The sequence below is a fragment of the Aphelocoma coerulescens genome, chromosome 2, assembly GCF_041296385.1.
Source record: "Aphelocoma coerulescens isolate FSJ_1873_10779 chromosome 2, UR_Acoe_1.0, whole genome shotgun sequence".
NCBI lineage: Eukaryota > Metazoa > Chordata > Aves > Passeriformes > Corvidae > Aphelocoma > Aphelocoma coerulescens.
Genome location: NC_091015.1, coordinates 74,671,028 through 74,693,545, shown reverse-complemented (window position 1 = coordinate 74,693,545; position 22,518 = coordinate 74,671,028). Strand labels below are relative to the sequence as shown.

At 41.7% G+C, this 22,518-nt stretch overlaps 1 protein-coding gene across 2 annotated transcripts in view; it reads right to left on the bottom strand.

Moving 5' to 3' along the window:
• The window catches only part of JARID2 (jumonji and AT-rich interaction domain containing 2), a 211,910-nt gene that overhangs the window by 16,824 nt on the left and 172,568 nt on the right, over nt 1–22,518 (bottom strand). For both annotated transcript variants that reach the window (XM_069008035.1, XM_069008036.1), the window contains 4 exons: nt 18,881–19,110; nt 10,141–11,158; nt 5,514–6,013; nt 280–372 (listed from right to left, as the gene is read on the bottom strand). In XM_069008035.1, the coding sequence (XP_068864136.1) occupies nt 280–372; nt 5,514–6,013; nt 10,141–11,158; nt 18,881–19,110 (1,841 nt within the window). The remainder of the gene's footprint in view (nt 1–279; nt 373–5,513; nt 6,014–10,140; nt 11,159–18,880; nt 19,111–22,518) is intronic.

The window sequence follows — 22,518 nt, the reverse complement described above, 5'->3', positions numbered from 1 at the left end:
AGGAAGGCAAAATTTAGATCCTCTTGGTTTCTGTGTTTCAGCATATGTCAGATTAAGAATTCTTTCTCTTCCTCAGTTCATCAACACCTTTATTAAAAATGTTTAAAAAAAATTTAAAAATGAAGAATCATCACCATGTCTATTTAACTTTTTTTTTTTTTAATTCCAAACAAGACAGCCTTAAACTGATTACAGAAATGCTTGAAAGTCAACTATCCTGAATCCCCATACTCAGTGCCCTGAAATAAAAACTTTTACCATGCCTTGAGCTGGTCTCACCTCTACTTCAGCTACTGTAGGCTCCTTTGTGAAGCACATATTCATGATATTTCTTGCTGTTCGGTAGAAGGTTGTTAAAGAAACAGACCTACCCTGTGGAAAAATACAATAAAATTAAAAGTGAAAATGAAAAAACACACCTACATCTCCCCACCATGTCCTCATTCTTTTCCTTACAGGCTCAATCCCAGATGACAACAGAGGGAAAGAGGACAATGTCTCCAGAAGAGATATGGGTCTAAAGCTCATTTTGTTGCTGAGAGAAAATACCTCAGAAGATACAGAAATTCAATTGCATGAACTCACCAACCCACCATGTAAAAAGGCCAACTGAATGTTCCCAGAAAGAGCACTGCTTTGTCTAGCACTACACTCAGCGTTTGATAAATACAGAGGATGGACATGGCCCAGCTTCCTATGACAGGTTGCAAGGAATGCAGTGGGCAGCCAACAAAATCCAATACATTATCCAGGGACCATGTGGCCATGCTCTTTATGTACAAGCAGCAGGTGAAAAATACTTAGAAAATTCACAGAAATGCTCAGCATCAAATGCTGTATATGGTGGAAGAGGGACACAAAAAGCAGAGTTTGCCAGCACTACTGTAATCACCTACTTTCAAAAACTGGTTATGCTCAATTCAACAGAAGCAGTTCAAATGCCAAAGAACCTGCTATTACAAGGTTCAGAAAAATAAAACACAGTAAAATTGCTGAATGAGTGCATTCTTTCTTGGCACTGCTGCAGGAGCTGTACAAGCAGAGGATCTGACTTGGTTTTCTGCTTGAGCTACCCCGAAGTTTCCGGACACCCACCTTCCTGCACACCTACACCACCAGAAGCTGGGAAGCAGATGGCTTTGGAGGAAAGAGCATGAGAACCCACTTGCTCCTTTCAGCCCTGACATCCTGGTGTGCCCAGACAGGAACACCTCTGTTGCCTCCTCTGCTCCAGGGCAGAAGGAAGACGCTGGGAAGCTGCGTGCCACGAGAGCTGGCAGGCACCACACGAGGTCTGAGGGCACTGCTGCAGGCAGAGAGCAGCAGTGCCCTGCAAACATGGAGTACAAAATGTCTTTGCTCCCTCACCAGATCCACTGCTCCTTCCCACTGTGCCCCCTGACTGCTCATCTGAGCAACCACAGACGTAAAAACTCTACATAAATGATTTTTATTATTTGGACTGTTACCTTTCTAGTTTTTCAATTATGAGACAGATCTGCCAAAGCACCTCAGCCTTTTTTTGGTGTTTAATTTATTTAATAACTATGTCCAAGAGTAAACTTGAAAGAACTATAAAAGCAGCTTTCCCCCAGAGGCCAAGTCTATCACTCCGCCATGCTCATACGGTTGCAACGTTGTCACTTTTTTAATTGAATGCTGCATAATTAGCTTTAGCAAGAAAAGTTTGTGAAATGCCATGGGCCTGGGGCACTCTGATTCCCATAAACTTCAGAGCTGGATTCTCTGTGATCCAATAAGCAATTTCCTTCATCTTTTAATGCCCTTGTGACTGGTTTATTGAGGCAGCCTTTTACAACAAAACCTCTTGTAAAGCACAGGCCCCGCACCAAGTCACCACGCTTGGGCACTGCCTCCACCGCGTGCAAACCAACACTGCAGCAGCTGCCTCCTTTCAGTTAGTTGCCTCTTCCTCTCATCTTATGCAGAAAAACAAAAATAAGGCCTCATCTTCCAAGATTAACCATGTCTTTCCATTTTTCAGATATCCAAGAAAGAAAATAGAAATATATAGCAAGCAAGAAAAGAGAAAGTGGAAAACCAGAACAGTTTAACCCTTTAAAATTGCATCTACCCATTTCCTCCTCTGCCAAGAGTTTGGTATCTTTTTAGTCTCCTAAAATCTGAAAACCAAATTGAATGGCTGAGCGGATTTTGTTGTCTGTGCAGTTTGTTTGTTTCCTTTAATCTGAGGGATCCCGTAACATTTTCTGATGCCAACACAGAAAATAATTTAAAATGCTCTAATGGAGCATTCTAACCAGAACACAAAATGAATTGCTGAGGAGCAACACACCCTTTGCAACACCCTGATAAATAAATATCTCAGCAGTTCAACAACTGTCCTGGGAGCTTCAAGCTACAAAGCAGAGTCTCTGTTGCTGTGACAAGAAGAGAGGAATGCGTAAGAAAAGAAATTCCTACTTCCTCCCCCGATTCTTCTCATGTCTGATGCAGGGGCCATGAGAGCCAACCCAGGGAGAGCATCACCACCACCACCACGGCTGAGAGAAGGACACTGCAACACTATGAGTGTTAAGACATTTAAAGCAAACATGAATATGAACTGAAACCAGAGATTTCACAATAGTCACAGGTAGGAAGGAGTGGCTCCTATTAAGTGGAGTATGAAAATGCCAAGTCCCTGGGTGAAGAGAGCTCAGCATAGGATTTCCACGATGGTTTTATGGGAGGGCTGGCAAAACTCGCACTGTGATTTCTTCTGGGTGTTCCTCTAATGGGACTTCTAATAAGCCTTCAGTTTGTTCTGTATGGAAACAAATGCTGCTTTTATTCAGCACCAGCACAGATTTTAAAAATATTTTTCAGAGCTAAAACTGGGCAAAGAAGAGTGAAAATCTTGCATCAGATCCTTCTTTGATGTCAGCAGTTTACTTCACACACTTATAAATGACATTTTAATCGTCAGGTAGAAAAGCCACTTATTTAGGAGCAAAGCAAGCAAGCACAGCAGCCTGCAGCACACACTTAAAAGCACAGCAGGCCTCACAGCCTGGGAAGGAGAGACACTGAAAACAATTTGGGAGTCCTGGCAGAGGGTCAGCTGAACACAGGGGAGATTTACTCTAACCTTGACATGTGATATGGCAGTAACTGCTCCTGGAAGACTGGACGTCTCTTGCTAAAAACAGCTCAAGCATGTGCTGACTGCAGCAATTACTGAGAGAAACCCTAAATGTATGGCCTCTTCGTAGTCTGAAGAACAGACTTGATGGCCTAAACTGGACTACAGCCATGTGATTATGATGTGCTCCCTCTAGCCTTCGAGATATTGACCTGGGAATTTTTCACATACATGAGTTTTTTGGTGTGTGTGTTTTTTTTTTTAATGTGTTTTTTATTTTTAATTAGAATTAGCAGTGTGCTTTAGAAAGGAACCATTACAATCCCATCATCTGTGGAAACTGTAACATGAGGTCAGGTTCTGGTAATCAAATTTTGAATTTTCTCAGGAACGTGTTATTAGCTGAGGAACACTCCTCCATCCACACACACAGGATTAAAAGGCTTGTTTCATTAAATGCCATGAAGCACCCTCTGCTTACAACTGGCGCCAGCACCACCTTCCTCAGTCTTTTAAGCCTAGTGATGAACTACAGCAATTTTACATTTAGTGGGCTACTCTGGTGCATCAAGCTTGAGGCATAATTTCTGTGTCTTGAGGCTTGCTCTAAGTGACATAACCACTATTAATGCATCAGTCCTCCTACAGGGCTTTCCCCTGAGTGCTATGAAAATGAAGCTTCATTCCTCTCTCTGCACTCAGGCGGACCAGGCATCCCACAGCGCATTCCATGGCAGGGATCTCTCCAGAATCCACCAGAGATTTGCTTACCCCTGCCTTATCCCCAGTCCATCACCTGTGACAGCAGTTCCCAGTCTCTGCCCTACAGAGAACATGAAATGGGATCGACACAGGCAAGCCCCAGTGTCCGAGAAGCTGCTGGTACCACAGTGGGCAACCCAAAGCATTTTCTGAGTGGCTCCATGGGCTGCAGCTGCTTTGGCGGGTGGGGAGAGCCCTGGCCCACGGGCTCAGTGATGCTCCTCTCTAACAGCCTTTGTGCTCAAGACAAAAGTATTTCTACCTGGTATTGTCAGACTCAGACAGGGTCTGATGCTGCCAGTACTGCCAGTGCTTTTTTGGTGACAGAGCAGAAATTCTGGGAGTTCTCAGTCTTTTGGGGTAAAGGCCTGGTACTCAGCAGACTCAGACTGGTTATACCAGCTACACTTTGATTGCTTGTTTTTTTTTATTTTCTAAGTCAGATTGGGATACTTCTCACAAATCCCAATCTTGTTTCCTGAGTGACTTTGTATCTACTGAACTTTAAAGTGGGACTTGCACTGGAAAAGAAGAAAAAGGCATTCCCCCACTAAGTTTGAGGTTGTTCATGCAGCAGTCAGGCTAAGGTGTATCAAGTTTTTCATTTAACCATCATTGAGCACAGGATACTAAGGACAGAAATGCCACTTCACTATTTACAAAAGCTGCTGTCATTAGACAAGCCTCTCTCCATCGCAGCATGGCAAAGAGACTGCTTTTCAAAGGTGGGATTGAGGCCAGAGTCCCCAAGAAAAACAATTTTGGGGCTGACAAATCGTAACAGGCTGCAAAAGAAAACTGAAGCAAGCTTTCAAAGCCCAAGTCGTGAGCTCATGCAGTCCCTAAATAGCTTAACAATAAGTCATTTTGGGCTATCTGGCTTCATTTCCTGGTGATGGAAGCAAGATTGGAAGGGGAAGAACACCATATTCCTTTACTGGGCACTGACACTCAATGCTATATTTCTCTCCGAGCACGGCTACGCCATTCAACACAACTCAAAACTGCACTGTGAGTTGCAGTGCCAAGTCCTGCTCCAGAGCAGGAGACTGCCAAATAAAATACAGTGAAAGAGTCAGCATTCCTTTGTAAATGGATGTACTTGATATGTGCAGGACTAAGTGTCCATGTGACTGTTAGTGCTGAGCAAAGTCTGGCATTGTGGATGAAAATATTGTTTGCATTTCAATTTGCTCTTTCTAAATGTAGTAGTATTTCTAGTGATGTTAATTTCGATGCGCAGCACTACTTCACTCAACAAGAGATTTGCAAGAAGCAGGAATGAGAAAGCAGAACATTACTTTAAATGTCGCTAGAAAATGAAAATAAAATCTGTGCCTGCAAGGATAATTGGGCAGAGATATTCAGGGAACCTCTCACAAGGAGGTGAAGGGGGGGAGCAGAGCCCAGTGCATCTTGTTATGACAATAATGCCTCCCAGCTTTTCCAGACATCCCACAAGAGCCAGGCAGATCAGATAAAGCCACCAGACTGCCCGGCCATAACAACCATGATAACTGCTGCCTTGGGGATGCCACTGCAGCCCAGCAGCTCCCCTCAGACGGCTGGGTGTGCACCCGGACGCCACCCACACAACAGCATCATCGGTTCTGCAAAACAGACCAGGCAGTGCCAGCCTCATTACCTTGTATATACACTTGTGTAAGTCGCTAAGGACTCCCTCCTCCTCCTCCTCGTCCTCCTTCGTGGTCTCCTTTTCCTGAGCAAAGAGCCGCCGCCTGCCCGTCTTCAGTGGGACATCGACCTCTTTTAACTTGTTGCGGAAGCCATTTTTGTGAACCACGCCATTGATGAGTCCATTTTTGGGCTCAAACCGGGGCAAGGAATGGAACTTGTAGGCATTCTCTGAATGTCCCTCCAAAGGTCCTTTCCTCTTCTCCAGGATTTCCTTTTCCAGCAAGACCTCCTTCTCCAGTTTCTTGTGCTCCTCGGGGGAGAGGGAGTCGTAGGAGAGCAAGTACTGGCAGTAGGCTTCTTGCAGCTTGGCCAGCCTGTCCTGTGCAGTTTTGGGGATGCGCAGCATGTCTGCCAGCTTGTTCCATTTCTTGAGGTCAGTCACTTGCTGCATCCCCCCCATCTCGTTGATCAGCTGGACGAAGCAGGCCAGGTCGAGCTCGCAGCCTCCTGGGGTTCACGTGTGCCAGGCAGCAGAAGAAAGGAAAGGGAAACACAGGAGTAGATTAGGAATGCTGTGGGCAGCTCATGTCAAATGTGCTACCAGGCTGGGCACACAGGGGACATGACAGCTCCAGGCACCTGGGCACCAGAGCAGAATTGTCCCTCTCTTGTATGCCTCCTGCTAAACAGAGGCACGCAACACTGTTTTGCCAGCTTAATTCATTCACAGGCCGTATTCTGCTACTTGCAACAGCCTTCCCTACGATTCAGTTTGCTCTACTCCTTGAGTTTCATTCCCTTCTCTCCTCAGAGCACTCCAAGCTACCTCCCTGACATGCATCTGTGCCCTGGTCATTACCCAGTGGCTGGGGAGATGAGAGTTGCCCAGCTTTGTAAAAGCCCACACACCTCACCCACCACCAGTCCCACATCTGGTTCATACCAGATATAAACAAAACCAGTGTCAAGTTGGGGTACTGATGATCAGAAAGACAAAATACCTATCCTTTCTGGAGGTGAAATATCAATTACCTAATATCTGCACAACACCTTGAATGAAGTTAGTATTTAAAAGGAGCACAGTAACATTATTAATTTCACTACAGGTAATAAAGTTCATATAAAAACCAAAGGGAGGCAGGGGTTGTTTGGGGTTGGAGCCAGCAACTGCATAAAAAGTTCCAGACACATTATTCTTCCAGTCTGAGGCCATCCATATTTAATACTCCATTCTGGTTTTGTATGCTTCAAGATGACTAGCACATTTCACACTCCAGTCAAAAAAAAAAAAAAGGATTATACAAACTGCAGCATAAAAAGCAGCCAAATGGATGAGGAACAATAAAAGAAACATCATAAATACTCTCAAAGCACAGAAATAAATCATCAGTGGAAAGAGTGAAGAAATGGCCCAAAGACCACCTACAATTCAACAGGGCACTGTTCAGGGAAAAAAGAGAATTAATACAAAACCAGCGTCAACATCTCTGCCGCCACGCTGTCTCACTTTTGCCTTTTTCTTTGAGAAAAGTAAAGAACCATTATGCCATAGCCATTTCAGAGCACTCAGAAATGCTATTGCAAGAGAGCAAGGCAAGCAGCAGCATTATGGTAAATGTTTACTGTAGGATGCACACCTACATCATCTTAAGTCAAATCATCCTGCCTGCTAGTGCAAGCAGTATTACTTTTTCCAAACTACCCTGTGCTGCATCTCAGATCCTTCATTGCTGATTCCAGTTTTCCTTCTTCCCTCTGCTTTCCCTTCTTCCACCACTTGTGCCAAACCAGTGAGGAGGGAGGCTCAGCAGTGTAAACCTGCATGCAACATTTTGGGACAACAGTTGCGACTGAGGCAGAGCAGCACCAGAGGTTGCTCACATTTACACTGCCCACACAGCACAAGGCAAAGGTGTTTGGCTGCAGACAAAATCAAGCATAAGGCTTTGGGTAGAATTTGATAAGGGTGGAGGCAGAACAATGAGGCAGGCAGATTTATCCTGTTTAGTACATTTGGGAATGGGTTGGGGGAGATTTTAAAAAGGTCTTGAAGCTGAGAAAAAGTAAACACCATTGGGAAAAAAACAAAATGAGTTTGCAAAGTTTTCTTTTTTTCTTTCCTCTTTACTCCTCCATACATAACATAATATAAATGTAACTCTCAAGATGGCTTCTGTTACATTTTTGGTCAGTGGTTACTATGTGCAGGTCACAAATAAGCTGAAGGTGTAACTCAAGATGGCTTTCCACACCAACAAATTCAGCAATCTACATAAAGTTGGGTAACGTACTCCTAACTTGGGAGATTTACCCTTATATGTGTTCTCCAGTAGGACAAACATCACACACCCCGTTTAAGGTCCTAGTTTCAGCACTGTTGAAAATTCAATTTTCTCCCGCATCATGGAATGATCACTCATAATCACTCTGCAATATTAGAACTCGAGTAGCACTTCATTCAACCAGAGCCTACAGCTAAGGTTTGCAAAATGCTCTCAATTATAATTCCGTTTCACACAGTCATAACTTTTGGAAGCATTTATATCTCAGACTGATGTTTTCCAGGATCGACCTAAGCTTGCTGCTTAAACTTTCCTTGAAAGACTGAAAGGAAAAAAAGGAAGGGAAAAAAACCAAAAACAACAACAAAAAAGGAGTTCTAACCTCTTTAAAAGCACCTATAGCAAAATGGCTTAAATAGGAGATCTGGCACATTCTGCAGAAGCAGTGTCTAACTTTGTTGTTTTTTTTTTTTTAATTGCCTTAATTTCCCTACTTTTAAATTGCTTAGTGAGCAAGCTCATTTTAAAAGAGAGAATCTTAAATCTTCAGGTATGCATTTAATACCAAATGCTGGCACTACACAAGCCATTGGCAAAAGTCCCACTTACGTCAATGGAAATGTGATTTGGTCCTGAGAGAAGGGCTATGTATGCATGTCTACTTAAATAAGTGTGCATTTATCACCACAGATTATTTTATATGTTTCCTGCTAGAACCAACAGATTTTTCCTCTTTGTGCACTGATGATCTCCAGCTTCTTTTCTCCATTTTGTTTTTGATTTTAAACACCGGATAGGCAGGAAATTAACTGGAGAAGGGATACATTGGATGCAAATCTGTAAGAGACCACTGTTTGCTCTGGTTATATGGCACCCAGCAGAATAGAATCGTTGCCTATTCATTAGGCTCTTAGGTGCTTAAATAATACAAATAATTAACAGTAATGCCATCTTAATGCCGAGTTAAGGTATTTCATTAAAAAGTTAACATTGTTCCAGGAGCACTAATCGAGCTGTCTTGCACATTTTCTTCTCTCTCTTGCCAATGTAAATGTAATTCATTATTCTTTTCTATTAGCATACAACCATTGCATACATTAGGCATACAAAATGTTCACTTATTGCTGCTTGAGTGATTTTAATTTTCAGATTTCCTTGAATGTTTTTGCACGGCTACAGCAACAAAGTGCTAACCCCTCGTTCCTGCTTCTTAAAATTTTGTTATTTCTCTGCTGTGCCCTGCATCAGTTCACCATAAAGTCTGCAATCATTTTGTGTGCTTTTATGCATTTTCCCTCACTAACCATATGTGATATAAAATAAAGTTTAAAAAGGAGAAGGCGGGGGCAAGGAAGTGTTGTGAATCGTTTAAACAGAAAAGCGTGTCCTTTAATCCAACCAGCGCTGAGAGCTGCCTCATGTTGGATAATGCCTCAAAGGCAAAACGCTAGCCTCAAGTTGCAACATGCAGATCCTGTGAGCTCTTGACTCAAAACACCTCAAAAACAAAGGGGAGAACTAACAAAAATTAAAAACACAGGTTTCTTACTATGCGGTGGCTGCAAAGGCAGTAGAGATGGAGGTAGCTCATTCAATAGTTCATTTGTATGCTGCTGTTGTCATGTTTTTACAAACTATTGTCACATTTTTGTCACGTGTCATATCTGACAGCAGACCATAAACCAAGAATTCTGTTAAATAAGTGATTCTCACTCAGGCATTAGCCCTGGCAGACACCTGCTGGGAGAAATAATGAAACCTCCATTTCGCAATCAACTACATTTTACTGCCTATTCTTGACACTTAATGGTTGTTAAATGTCAGCAGGTCACTGCAAATTTGTGATTTTAAGTGTCTGAGTACCCAAACACAAGTCAGTTCTGAGATATTTTCTTTCCCCTTTGGTTAAATGTTTTTAAAGGAAGGGGGGTGGTGAAAATGTATTAAAGCCTGGCAGCATTGAAACCTGTTAGGAAGACATCTTTGGAAAGGTCTGAAAATATTCTGAGACAACCTTTAAAACAAGGCTATCAATATCCATAGTCGTACTACCCACAAAAATAAACAGCAGGGAAAGAAGAAGATTCTGAAATCTGCAGACCAAGGTTCCACATAGGATTTTTTTTCCCCCCCTGGGTCAGATAGGGAGGAAAATGGCAATATAACGTCACCCTGGAAAGCTCTCCAACAACCTACTTGCATAGTGCCTGGCCAATGGAAAAAGAGAGAGATCCAGAGCTCTGCAGTATGAATTGAACAGGGGTCTGGTTAAGCACAAAGGCAAACGGAGCATAAAGTCGGATACGGACACTTACAAGCAGCGGCAAATCGCCAGGGAATCACAGCCCTTACCTATGAGTGGGAGTTCATCCATGGTAATGCCCTGAGATTTGAGGTGCTTCTTGATACAGGCCAGCCGCTGCACGTTGGGTCCCCAGCGCCTGCCTAGCTTGTGTATGTGCTGAATCTGTGTCACAAACCGCATTTCATCGTTTAGCTTGCACTCAGGTCTCCAGTCTGGAGGAGGAATCACCCTGCACATCCCATACTTCTCTACCTGAGCTCGGACTGACTCAATGTATATCAGTGGGTCATGAAATTCCTTGGGGGAGGGCCTAAGGATGGGAATCTCCCCCAGCATCCCCCACCCAGACTTACTACTGCCCTTTTCGTGCTTTCCCATTGAGTCTTGTGGCTTGTGCAAGGACTCCGCTTGAGAGGTAGAACGATTTTCACAGGAGGCATTTTCAGTTTTGCCATGTGCTTGTTTCCCTGGCGTACTCTTTCCAGCAGTGGCTCTTTTCGGCCTATTTCTTTCCAAACTCTTCTCTGGCACTTCCTTTCTAAGGTGTCCATTCAGCAAAGGCTTTTCTACTGCTGCCTTTTTGCTGGCAGCTTCTGCCAAGTTGACGGCCCCTTTCATTCTCTTGGTGGGCGACTGTATTTTGTCTATGTGATTCGTCTCTTCCAGCCTCCTCTTCGAATTGCGCAGCCCCTCCCTTAACTGTCTCCCCACCTCCTTAGTGCATGTCTTTTGGTTCAACTTGCCATTGACTTTTACACCATTAACAGCGGTATTGTTAGACTTGGATGCTCCAAGGGATAGCACCTGTTTGCGGGTTTTTGCATTGCTACTTTCTATTTTCCCTGAGATTGTGTGGTTGACAGGTGAACTGGGTTTGTGGTGATTTAGTTTGGTTTCCTTGACCAGTTCTTTCTTGGCTTTGGTGTATGTGACAGTTCCCTTTGTCACTGTTGCAGTGTACTTCACAGTTTTGGACGGTGAAGGTCTGACTTCTCTCATCTTTTTGGCACTGGCTGCATTTGCACTCGGAGATGACATTCGAGTGACCCCGTTGACTTTAGAAACCTGAAATGCCAGAAGTGTTGCAGGAGGAGCAGAAGGAAGGAAACAGAAAACAGAAAAGTAAATTAATAATGTGACCACTCAGCCCCGATGTCCCATTTGCTGGACAACCATACTCTGCAGTCCTAACTGCTGGCCCCATCACACAATCTTCATATAATGGTTTGCACACAGGCAAGAGAGGGGACTAGGCATTTCTAATAATCAAATAAAACAGAGATTTGGTTGTTTTTTGTTTTTTTTTAGTTTACCAGAAAGCCCCCAGAAAAACCCCAGTCTTGCTTTCAGAGGGTACAAAGCCTCTGACATTAGGAAGGGTGAGGTCCCTTGTTTGCACTATCCCCCCCCCTTCCTTGTCTTCCAGAAAGCTGGTACGGTATTACAAAACACAGATAGTCTGATTTACAGACTGATACCTTCATTATCTCTTTTTCTGGCCCTCAAGACACACTGTCTCTCCCACCCAACTTCCTTTAAGTGCACACACATTTCACTGCTTCTTAGCTAAGCAGGCAGCATTATTATCTACTCTAACTGGGATCTGCACATTTTGCAAAAACACACACTGAGATTCAAATCAATTTACCATCTATCCGTGTATACATCTAAAAAGAGATGTGGAACATACTATGCACCCAACAGATCAGCATGGCCATGAAGGATCCATACATACTAAATATTGTTGCTGAAGTTGATAATTTGAAATAAAAAAAACATAGACAGTAGTCCAATGGGGTTTTTTTTAAAGTTTGGTATCTGGGCAATTTTGCTGACAGATGTTCTATTAGATCATATTGTGTCAATGCAGCTTAGCATTGCTGGACTCTGCTGCTTTCTGTCAGATATTTAAACCCAGTTATGAGACTATAATTTGTATTTTAACCACAAGATGTGTTAAGGACCAAAAGCAATCCTCAGCTACAAAGGGAATTGAGACAGCTCAGCACTGCCAAAGCTAAACCCTGGTACTAAAAAAATGAAGTTCAAGTTCAAACCTCAAACAGATTTCAGCATTTACACGACTTTAAACATTGACTTCTCACCTCCTTAAATGACTGTGAGCAGAGAAAAACACACCCAAAAGTCAGGAACATTGATAAAAGTGCTCAAAGTGAAAGCATACAGTACAATCACCCCTTTTCAATGCTCAGGTGAGTAACACCATTTCCTGCAGAGTTGTAATACTTTCTCCTGTGAGATTTTGAAATCCTTACTTTATCAGTAAGCATGGCAGCTTCTCTCAAATAAATGCAAGAACTACGGTCACTTATATAATAGGGATGATACAGAATAGGGATCAAATAGAGACCAAAAATACTGTTCTGTGGTCTTGCACACAGTGACTTGTGGAAGAGGAACTGGAACCTGGAGATTCTGCATAAACACACATACATGTGTATGTTTGTGAGTGTGTTTATGCACATTTTCTCCTTTGTACTCCAGAAGCTGGAGCAGGAATAAGGCTCTTTTAAAAACCATCCATATTCTTGTCCTTCCTGTGCTTGCAAGGTAGAAACGCTTAAGGAAAATCCGGTTAACTGATGACATGAGTTTTCACCTTGAGCTTTTCAAAGATGTATGAGATATCATCTGGAAAGCAAACACTTGCAAACAGAAATGCATTTACCCATTTCCCTTGAAATTTAAGCAGCGCTCTGTATTTGAAATGGACGCCTGGGTTTGACTTTTACAGCACTTTTTCATGCTGCAGAACAGACATTGGTAGGGAGTTGCTGAGACATTACCTCTTGCCTGCAGCAGTCACAACAAGCACTGAACACCCCTGGCTTTATAAATAGACAGGAACATTGATTACAGATTTCATCTAGACTAATAGAGAAGAATTGATTGAGAACTGGAAGGGGAAGGTAATCTGGGTGACAGTAATCATGAAATGGGTTTTTGTTTCTAAGATGTGACAACAGTAGAGAAAGGACAACAGACTTAAAAAAAAAAAAAAAAAAAGAACAAAAAAACCCCAGAAACAAAAGAAAAGAAAAATCCACCTGAAAAAATCCAAACCAAAGCAATTTCCACTCAGAGAAAAGGCACAAAGCACAGGCCATTATGGCTGTTCACAAAGTTCTCTAACGACTGGAAAATTAGAAAATAATCACAGTAAAAAGTGGTAACACAATTATGTGACTAAGGGGAACTACATAGGAAAAGAAAAAGCACACATGAAAATCAGAAAGGCCAAGGAGCTAAAGAAACTTCAGTTAGCAAGAGACTAAAACAGAAAAAAATATTACAAATACCTTAAAAATACAAGATAACAAACAATGGAAGAGATAAAGCACCACAGGAGGAAGGAAAACAAATAGACTGACTAAAGTGTTCCTGCTTCTTTTGCATTAACCTTTACCAGAAGTGCCAGTGACTGAATATTTATCAGGTATAGAACACAATCCATTTCAGCAAAAAGGCTAGGAAAGCAACCCCATTAAGCTAGAAGGTACCTGGATAACTTAGGGCATGGCTCCTGGAAGTAAGCTGGGGGCAGACAGAGAGTCTGCCTAATTTCAAACCCTAAAATAATTCTGGAACAAATCATCAAACAGGTAATTTGCAAACACACAAATGACAATAAAATAATGTTCAAAACAGCAAAATCTACCCAGAGTTTTGCCAAAATAGCAAATCAAGCAAATTTAATCATCTTCCAACAGACACCTGGCTGAGCAGGTAAAGAAGCACCTCCACTTCAGTAGGATTCCATCACTGTCCCCTGGGACATTCCATCAAACTCTTGAGACACATTCCAGACATAATTACTCTAAAGTGGCTTCACAAGGGACTAAATAAAGTCATCCTCAAGAAAAGTTTTCATTGCTATAGTTTGCTACTGTCCTGAGAGGGTATTTCATGTGTCTTTCTGCAGGGATTTGGCTTAGCCTTGGTTCTACCAAGTATTTTCATTATTGTAAAATTTGGCAGTGAAACACACCTAGAAGGGGCTGTAATCACTCACAGGACAAGATCAAAACCAAAGGCAATCCTGAAGAACCTATTTCAGAACATTTCTACAGTAGGAGGAAGTGCTATTTTTAGGAAGCACAGTTTATATATATATGTAGGGGAAGAATAACGTTTGGGGACCACAGTGAGCTGCAAATTGCAATCCCAATACAAAGCACACAAATCACTTTCTGAGACTTATTATTAAGGATGTCAAAAGCAAAGGGTGGGAGCACAGGCTTTCCTATGAAGAGCTGGACCCAGCACTGGGGCTACACGGTGAGAAAAATTTAGATAGAGGAGAAAGTCTGAAAGAACACAAAGTGCTCAGGTGTTTGTAAAATAAGACTGTTGCTGAAAAACCAAGGGAGCTGGTCTTAATTAATCTGAAAGAGATCACTATGGGATAACTCTGTAACAGTCTTCTGATGCAGAAGGAGCTCCTCTGAAGAGAGACCGTAAATGCTCTTTCCATGTTCACTGGGAAAAGCAGGAGGAAAAAATTGCTTTAAATATCTACAATGATCTGAGGCACAACTACAAAAACTTGCTCATTAGTAGAGAAGGAAAACACTGGAAGAAGCTGTCAATGAACATTGTGGAGTCTCCTATAGAGAAGGTTTTCAGAATGTTTCAGGAGGTTGTAGCTGTATTACTGTGCTGTCAGACAAAATCAAGACAAAACCTCAGTCTGAGCAGTCAGGTTGCAAGGAGGAACCTTGTCACTCCAGCCTGCCAATGACTTTTTCTAAGGAAGTTGTGACCAGAAGTCTGAAAGGCCATCTGGGGCACTCCCTTCAGCAAGAGGTTGTGACACAAGGGCTGAAAACAGAACACAGGAAAGTGGTGATAGAAAAAGGCAATATCCTCACAGCTTCTCCTATTCAAAGGAAAACATGTCATCAGCACCATCAGCTTTAGGACAGAACCTCCAGTTCTAGATAGTAAGCACAGTATTTTGAATTTTTATTCCAACTCATCTTGGAATCCAACCATTAACCCAGCACTGCCAAGTCCACCACTAAATCATAAGTGCCACACCAACAGGTGTTTTAAATACCTTCACGGGTGGAGACTCAATCACTTTCCTGGGCAGCCCATTCTAATACCTGACCCCTCCCTTTTCAGCAAAGAAATTTTTCTGAATACCCAATCTAAACCTACACTGGTGCAAATTCAGGCCATTTTCTCTGGTCCTATTACTTGTTATCCAGAGGAAAAGGCTGACCCTCACCTGGCTACACCCTGCTTTCAGGCAGCTGTACAGAGTTACAAGGTCCCTCCTGAGCCTCCTTTTCTCCAAGCTAAACACCCCCAGCTCCCTCAGCTGCTCCTCATCAGACTTGTGCTCCAGACCCTTTCCCAGCTCCACTGCCTTTCTCTGGACCTGCTCCAGCACCTCGGTGTCTTTCTTGTGGAGGGGCCCAGAGCTGAGCACAGCACTTGAGGTGTGGCCTCACCAGTGCTGAGTACAGGGGGACAGTCACTGCCCTGATCCTGCTGGCCACACTGTTCCTGATCCAGGCCAGGATGCCATTGGCTTTTTGGTCACCTGGGCACACACTGGCTCCTGTTCAGCCAGATGTCAACCAGCAGCCCCAGGTTCTTTCCTGCTGGGCAGCTTTCCTGCCTTTCCAGATCCCTCTGTAGAGCTTTTCTACCCTCAGCAGATCAATGGTCCTGCCCAACTCGGTGTCATCTGTGAACTGACTGAGGGTGTCCTCAATCCCCTGGTCCAGGTCATTGATGAAGATGTTAAACAGGGCTGGCCCCAACACTGAGCCCTGGGGACCACCATGAGTGACCAGCTGCCAACTGGATGTAATGCCATTCACCACCACTCTCTGGGCCCAGCCATATAACCAGCTTTTAACCCAGCAAACGCTGCACCCATCCAAGCCATGAGCAGCCAGTTTCTCCAAGAGAATTGTGGGAGGCAGCGTCAAAGGCTTTACTGAAGTCCAGGGGGACAACATCCACAGCCTTTCATTCATCCACTAAGTGTGTCACCTAGTAGGAATAAAGTGATTGACATTAGCCTTAAGTGACTCAAAGTCTTGAGCCAAAGGTGAAACGAGGGATACGAATAATCTTATTTTTGCTTTTCAGCAATGTTCCCAGTTTTGCTGACATATTATTTGTCTTCAAACCGCTCTTTTTTTCTCCTTTATTCAACACTTGCCCTGCAGTAAAACATGGTATGATATTAAATTTTATTGTCTTTAAAAAAAAAAAAATGGACCAGCACAGTCTTGCAGCAATTTGTTTGTTAGGTTTGAACTGGTCTACTTACACACCTCTGCGTAGCACCTACGATTCAGCCTCCAAAAGCATAACCAAAAGATAAACAACCTGCTACATAGCAACCACAATGATAAGAGCAGCATTAGCGACACTGACAACAGTTTTGGTCCCAAGCAAACCCAAGTTATGCAACTGATCTTGAATTCATTCATAAAAATAGTTCTGTGCTACTAAGAGTTGTACAGAGGTAAATTACCATATTAGGCCAAGAGAGGGCCCCATTGAACTACATTTCCTTTGCTCGCAAGCCTTTAAAGTAGCAAGGCTTTGAAGATGGCAAAGGAGGAAGCAAAAGAGATAAGGAACCTGTTACAAGTGCAAGGGCACACCAGAATAAGAAAGACAGAAAAACAGAAAGAGGGAGAAAAAAAAAAAGTGAATTTTTGGTAATGTCTAGTGTTCTGCCTTTATTTTCTGTAAGACTTAACAAAACAAAAATACACACAAATCATGCAAATGCAGTGATCAAAGAACAAAATATAGTGGAAGGAGGAGGAACATGTGGCTAGTACCGTGTGAAAATGAAAAAGTCAAAGACTCAGGACAACAGCAGGAAATTTAGCAATGTCCTTTAACTGATTAAGTCTAGGGTTTTGTACAAAGCTAAGGGTTTCTGTCAGGGAAAACATATAACCCACCTTTAATTAGTCACATTTTTATTAAAATTGTAAGAAAGTTCTTACGCTACTGTGGGCGGCAGAAGAACATTTAGGTGCCTAACCGTTTTTTAGGAATTAAAAAAAAAAAAAAAAAACACACATAATCCATCTTGACTTAAACCCCCCCTCATTTTCTGAAGCTTGGGGACCACCCTTGGTGAGGTGTCCATGTGGTGTGACTGCTGGCTGTACTGCACCACTTTAAGCTTTTCTCCATTGTGTGTTGCACAGTCAAAAACATTTAATAGTCTATGAAGCCAAACCACTTGGGTTGTGGACAAAACTGTTCTACACTTGTCTTTTTCCTTTCAGACCTACCTTCCAAAGTGGCGGCAGTTGACTTTCACAGAAGTTTTAACCAACCAAACTCTGATGATACAACTTTAAAGCATTTCACACAAGTGTTCCAGTAGGTTAAAAGAACTAAGAAGTTCATCCTTACGTTTTGGGAAACTTGTTCAACACAATGAGCTCATGACAGAGCATGCCACAACAAGGACCACAGGATGCTGTTAATCACAAAAAAAGAAATCCAGAAGGATGCAAAAGAAGGCAGACATTTACACTGATGCCTAGATAAGGGCAAACTGCCATGGTGGAATAAAGAACTGCAGTCTTACAGAGGTACAGACAAATAAACTGTAAATAGCCTTCAGGATCTCAAATTTACTTCAGAATGCAACACAAATCCGGTGGAGGCATCTCAGAAGAACTTAAACCACCACTGAAACACAGAGCATTAAAGACTCCCTCAGCAACAGCATCACTGCTTTTCTTTTTGCCATTTTTTATTTTGAAGCCTGTGTCTCAGAAGTGTCATTTCAAGGCCTTGACAGCCCCCTACAAGATGGCAATTCCAGCTCCACTGAAGACCAGGTCACCCTACTTAGAAGAAAAACTTTTAGATGTCAGCAAGCAAAGGCTGTCTCTAATTAGGCTGTTAAGAAATAATCACTGCAAAACCAGCCAACCAAAAAAAAAACAAAAAAAACACCAAACAACCAAACCAACATCTCTCCCCACACCCCCACAAAAAAAACCCCAGGCCCCCAAAATGCCTGAGAGCAACAAGCTTTCTGTACTGCATTGCCCTGGTGCAGGTACTCTGCTAACCCAGCCCGGGCCTGATTAAAGACAGTCACAAACACTGAAAGACTGGTCTGCTAAAACTTCACACCCGAATTCAAGTTAGGTTGAAACAAATCTCTTGCTGAATTTTTTTGCTAGCTTTCAACCAAGTAACATCGAAGTCTATAAAAATTTCTCCTACCAGGTACCTCCACTGTGAAGGAGGCAATATTTTTGAAGCATCTTCTTTACACATCAGACCAAACATTTTTCCCAAACTCCGAGCTTTGTGCTGCCCATGTGCAAACCGAGGCACGTGAGTGCAATGTCAGCTTCTCCACAGCACCAGTGAGCCTCTGAGATAAGCCACACAGACCAGCTCCTTCTTCCACGTGCTGCCACAGCCTTGGCACTGTCAGCACGGAGTGCCAGTCAGAAAGGTTTCATAAACAGCAATATGAACTTTACTCTTTCATATGAATATACCAGATAATAAAGAAGACATTTATCATACCGATATCATAATTTTATAAGCTTTATCATACTGACTTCCCATGTATATATACACTTTTATTTTTTTTTCTTTTTTTCTATCACTGAAAGTTAACTCCCTGCTGCTCCAGAGCATGCTTTTGAGGATTACCACGTTCAATCTACACCAAGCAGTGGAAAAACAAGCTTAGAACCTTAACAGCCTGTGTTTCCTGTGTGTCCACAGTAGAGTACAACTCATTACCTGTTTCCTTAAGTCCTGAGCCGATCTATGAAGAGTGTGGTGGTTGTTAGCCGTGAGCCCTTTCGTAGAGGAGCCAGTGTTTGTAGCAGGATGGTGATTAGCAGCAGCCTGGTCTTTTCGACTCTCAGCCTTATGTTCGCTGTTCCTCTCCTTCCCTGGGGTGGCCTCTTTGCTTTTGTGTTTCTGAGCAGGTTCTTTCTCCTTCGATGATTTGCTGGACCCATTGAAAACTGAGAAGAGAGAAAATCAGGTTATTAAGGAAAAAAAAGAAAAGAAAAAGTATGCAAGACCAAACACTTCATTCAAAAGACCACAATTCTCTCTGCTCTCAGTCTTGGATATTTAGTGAATGCCTTCTTACATCTAAAGTTAAATCAACATAGAAATAGAAGCACTATTTTGCATATTTCTTTAAATGAACAGATTTACTAAAGTATTTCCTCTTCTTGTTAGCACACATTAACTTCAATATCCAAATTAAAACATATAAGGTATATTACTGTTTTGACTGATCTATATTTAGAATTATGAGTTTGATTTTTATTTATGACAGTTTTAATTATCCTTCTTTGCTCTTGCACTGAGGGAATTCTAAACATAACCTAAACAGAAAAAAGATTTATTTTTATACCAATGTAACAGAAAGGAAATGTTCCATGAAAAAGCATGTTTTGTTTTCATCAATACCCAAACTGCTGAATCAAACTGACAGCAGTTTGCCTATAGCAGGAAAGCTGCAAATAGAAAAAGGTATTTCTGCAGAGAAAGGAAAATACTAAAACCATTTTGGAACATGCAACATGAAGTAACACTGGGACATATGCTGAGGACTGTAGCCTTTTAATGAAGTAAAGGGATAAGAAAGCGTGGAACAAAAACCTTTATTTTTTGTACAATAAATATTATGCAAATATATAGAAGCAAGTTTTGTTCCTGTCTCTCTGCTGAATTTGTTTAAGAACAGTCGCTGCTCTTCTGTTGTCAGGGAACATGAAAAGCTGAAGCTAAAACAAACAAACAAAAAAAATCACATCCCATTTCTCTGCTTGTTAATCAGAAATGTGCTGAACTCATGTCAGTGATGCCCTCTCTTCAGCGGACAACTTGACAGGGGTCCACAAGGCTTATGATCCAACATCCACAATGGCAAGTGCCCTCCTGCCTTTTACTCTTGATTTCTACGCATTTTTTTTTTGACATGGTTTAGGAAAGGATGCAAACAAGAAACTTCATAAATACTTAATAGCACAACTATGTGAAAATCTTATTTATTGCACACAACATACACCATCTGTTTGGGAATGTAACTAAATGCATGAGGTTACTGTTTTCTTGTGAAATGAAGGCCTTCTTTTGTCACTAAAGGTGATATTCCTACAACACATACCTTCTTATCTAAGTTGTGAAGCTTAGCAGTCCCTACAGATGTCCTGCAGTATTACAGTAGGAGCAGCAGCAGTAAGAGTAGCAATAAAAACCCAACAATCCTGCTGGACAGAAGAGGGGCAGCTCAGCTGCTTTTGACTAGACCCTACCTCCAAACCTTCCCAAACAGTAATTCAGCTTCCTGCAGCACCTACAACAGCCAGAACCCCAGCAAACTATTGACAGATTTGATTTTCAGGTCACTTATCATATTTTCAGGTCACTTATCATATTCAGTCAGTCATAAGTGTTGAAGCAGATTACACTAAAAATAAAAAACTACCAAATGCTTTTCCTCCTCTCTTCCTTCTCACTTGCATAAATGGAGTAAGAATGAGAGAAAAGCTGTTAGCAGTGAAGTCACCACAAATTTCCCCATGGTTCTGTCACTCCTGAGCTCAGGAGCAACTGGTGCTGCCCCAGCCAGCCAAGGATTTCTCAGTGATTTCAGTGAAAATCTTGTAACCCTTCGTGTCTCATTTCCAGTGATGAAACTGATAATAATTGCCAACCCCTCTCAGGAAGTTCATGACAATACATTCATCCTCCTTCGTAAGGAATTCTCACGTCACATGGAAGGCGCTAGAGATGCACAAAGCATGATTATTTGTTTTTAATAAGACATAGCACAAACCACCAATGGCAGCTTTGTTAACATGTATTTTATCATTTAGAGTGATATCTTTCTTTGGAGGGAACAAATTGTATATACTGATCTGCTCCTACGGAAACATTCAAGTCAGAGAGATTAATTTTCTGTAATCAGTTGCCACTTTAAAAACCAAAGATTACTAAAACAGAAAACACAGCCAAAAAGCCAAATTGTGCACTTCTCTGGTTCACAAAAAAAAAAAAGGAAAAAAAAAAAAAAAGCAAACATGAGACAAGGTATATTTTACATGCAACAGCTCATTAAATTTAAGTGTCGTGGGAACCCTGCCAGTTTTACCCTCTGAGTAATTATCTTTCGTCTTAATTTGTAAGATTCTTGAAAGGGGGAAGAGAGAAATAGGAGGAAAAAAATGTTCAGTCTCACAGGAAAAGCTTAAAAAGCTTAAGTCTGAAAACACAACAAAGGGAGATGTAGATGCAAAACAGTTTTTGCCATGCTGTCTCTCGTTAAACATTGGATGGTATCAGTTTCTCTAAAAATCAGTATTTGTTTCTTCCAACACCTAGATTACTCTTATACCCAGCTACTTTATATCCAGCTATAAAACCTTTCTGCAATAGTAAGTTCTAAAAAGTTCACAGACATACTATGTGTAAGTTGATTAATTACAAAATGCTAGCACAAGCCAAGCATTTAAGGGGGGAAAAAAATCCCTGAGAATATGATTTTCCTCCCATCTCACAAAAGATGTCGAAGTAAGTTATTCAGACAATAAATAAGTTATTTAGTACAATAGAGTTAGATTAAACTCTGGCCCCAACAGCTAGTAAGACAGTTCAAAGAAAAAATGTATCACCAAAAAAAGACCAAAAACCCCCTCAAAAAATTTTGTTGTTGAAGAGTAACAGAAAATAAGCCAGCAACACCTACTTCTCAAAGGAAAGAAAACAATAACCCCCAAACACTCTGCATCAAGTATTACCGAGACCAAATCTGATTAAACAATGAAATGATTACTAATTCTTTTGTGTCTTCTTATGCAGCAAATTGCATTCTCCTTCATGTCTGCCAGCTCTTAAATATTTCTGAGGCACTCAGAAAATCAGGTAAGGTGTACGTTGTGCTTTACTAACCCCAGACAGATGTGTTCCAGGACAATCTCCCACATTAGAGGTTAGTCTGACATGCCAATATCCACTGTTTTGTTCCCAGTCACTTTAATTCCTTGCTAAAGAGTAGTCAGTAAAAGTTTCACCCTTGAAGCAGTAATTTCATCAAAAGATAGAAAGACAAAATACCAACTCCAACCAACACTAGTGATGAAGCTTGCATTCCCAAAGCAGAAATGATATGTAGTCTTGAATTATGATTATTTTATGCTACCTTAACGAACTCTGTATTTCCATAACAGCTTTTAGTTAAAGGTAAGAAGTGCTATTAACAAATAATTAAAAGTGTAAGTAAATTATTAGCGATCAGACACTCCAAATAGAATAAATGGGTATCATTATACCCGTATCCATCTGAATGCTTATTCTCAAAATGCTGTGTCCTCCAAAGCTATTATTATTATTAAACTGAAACAGTAAGAGTCCCACAG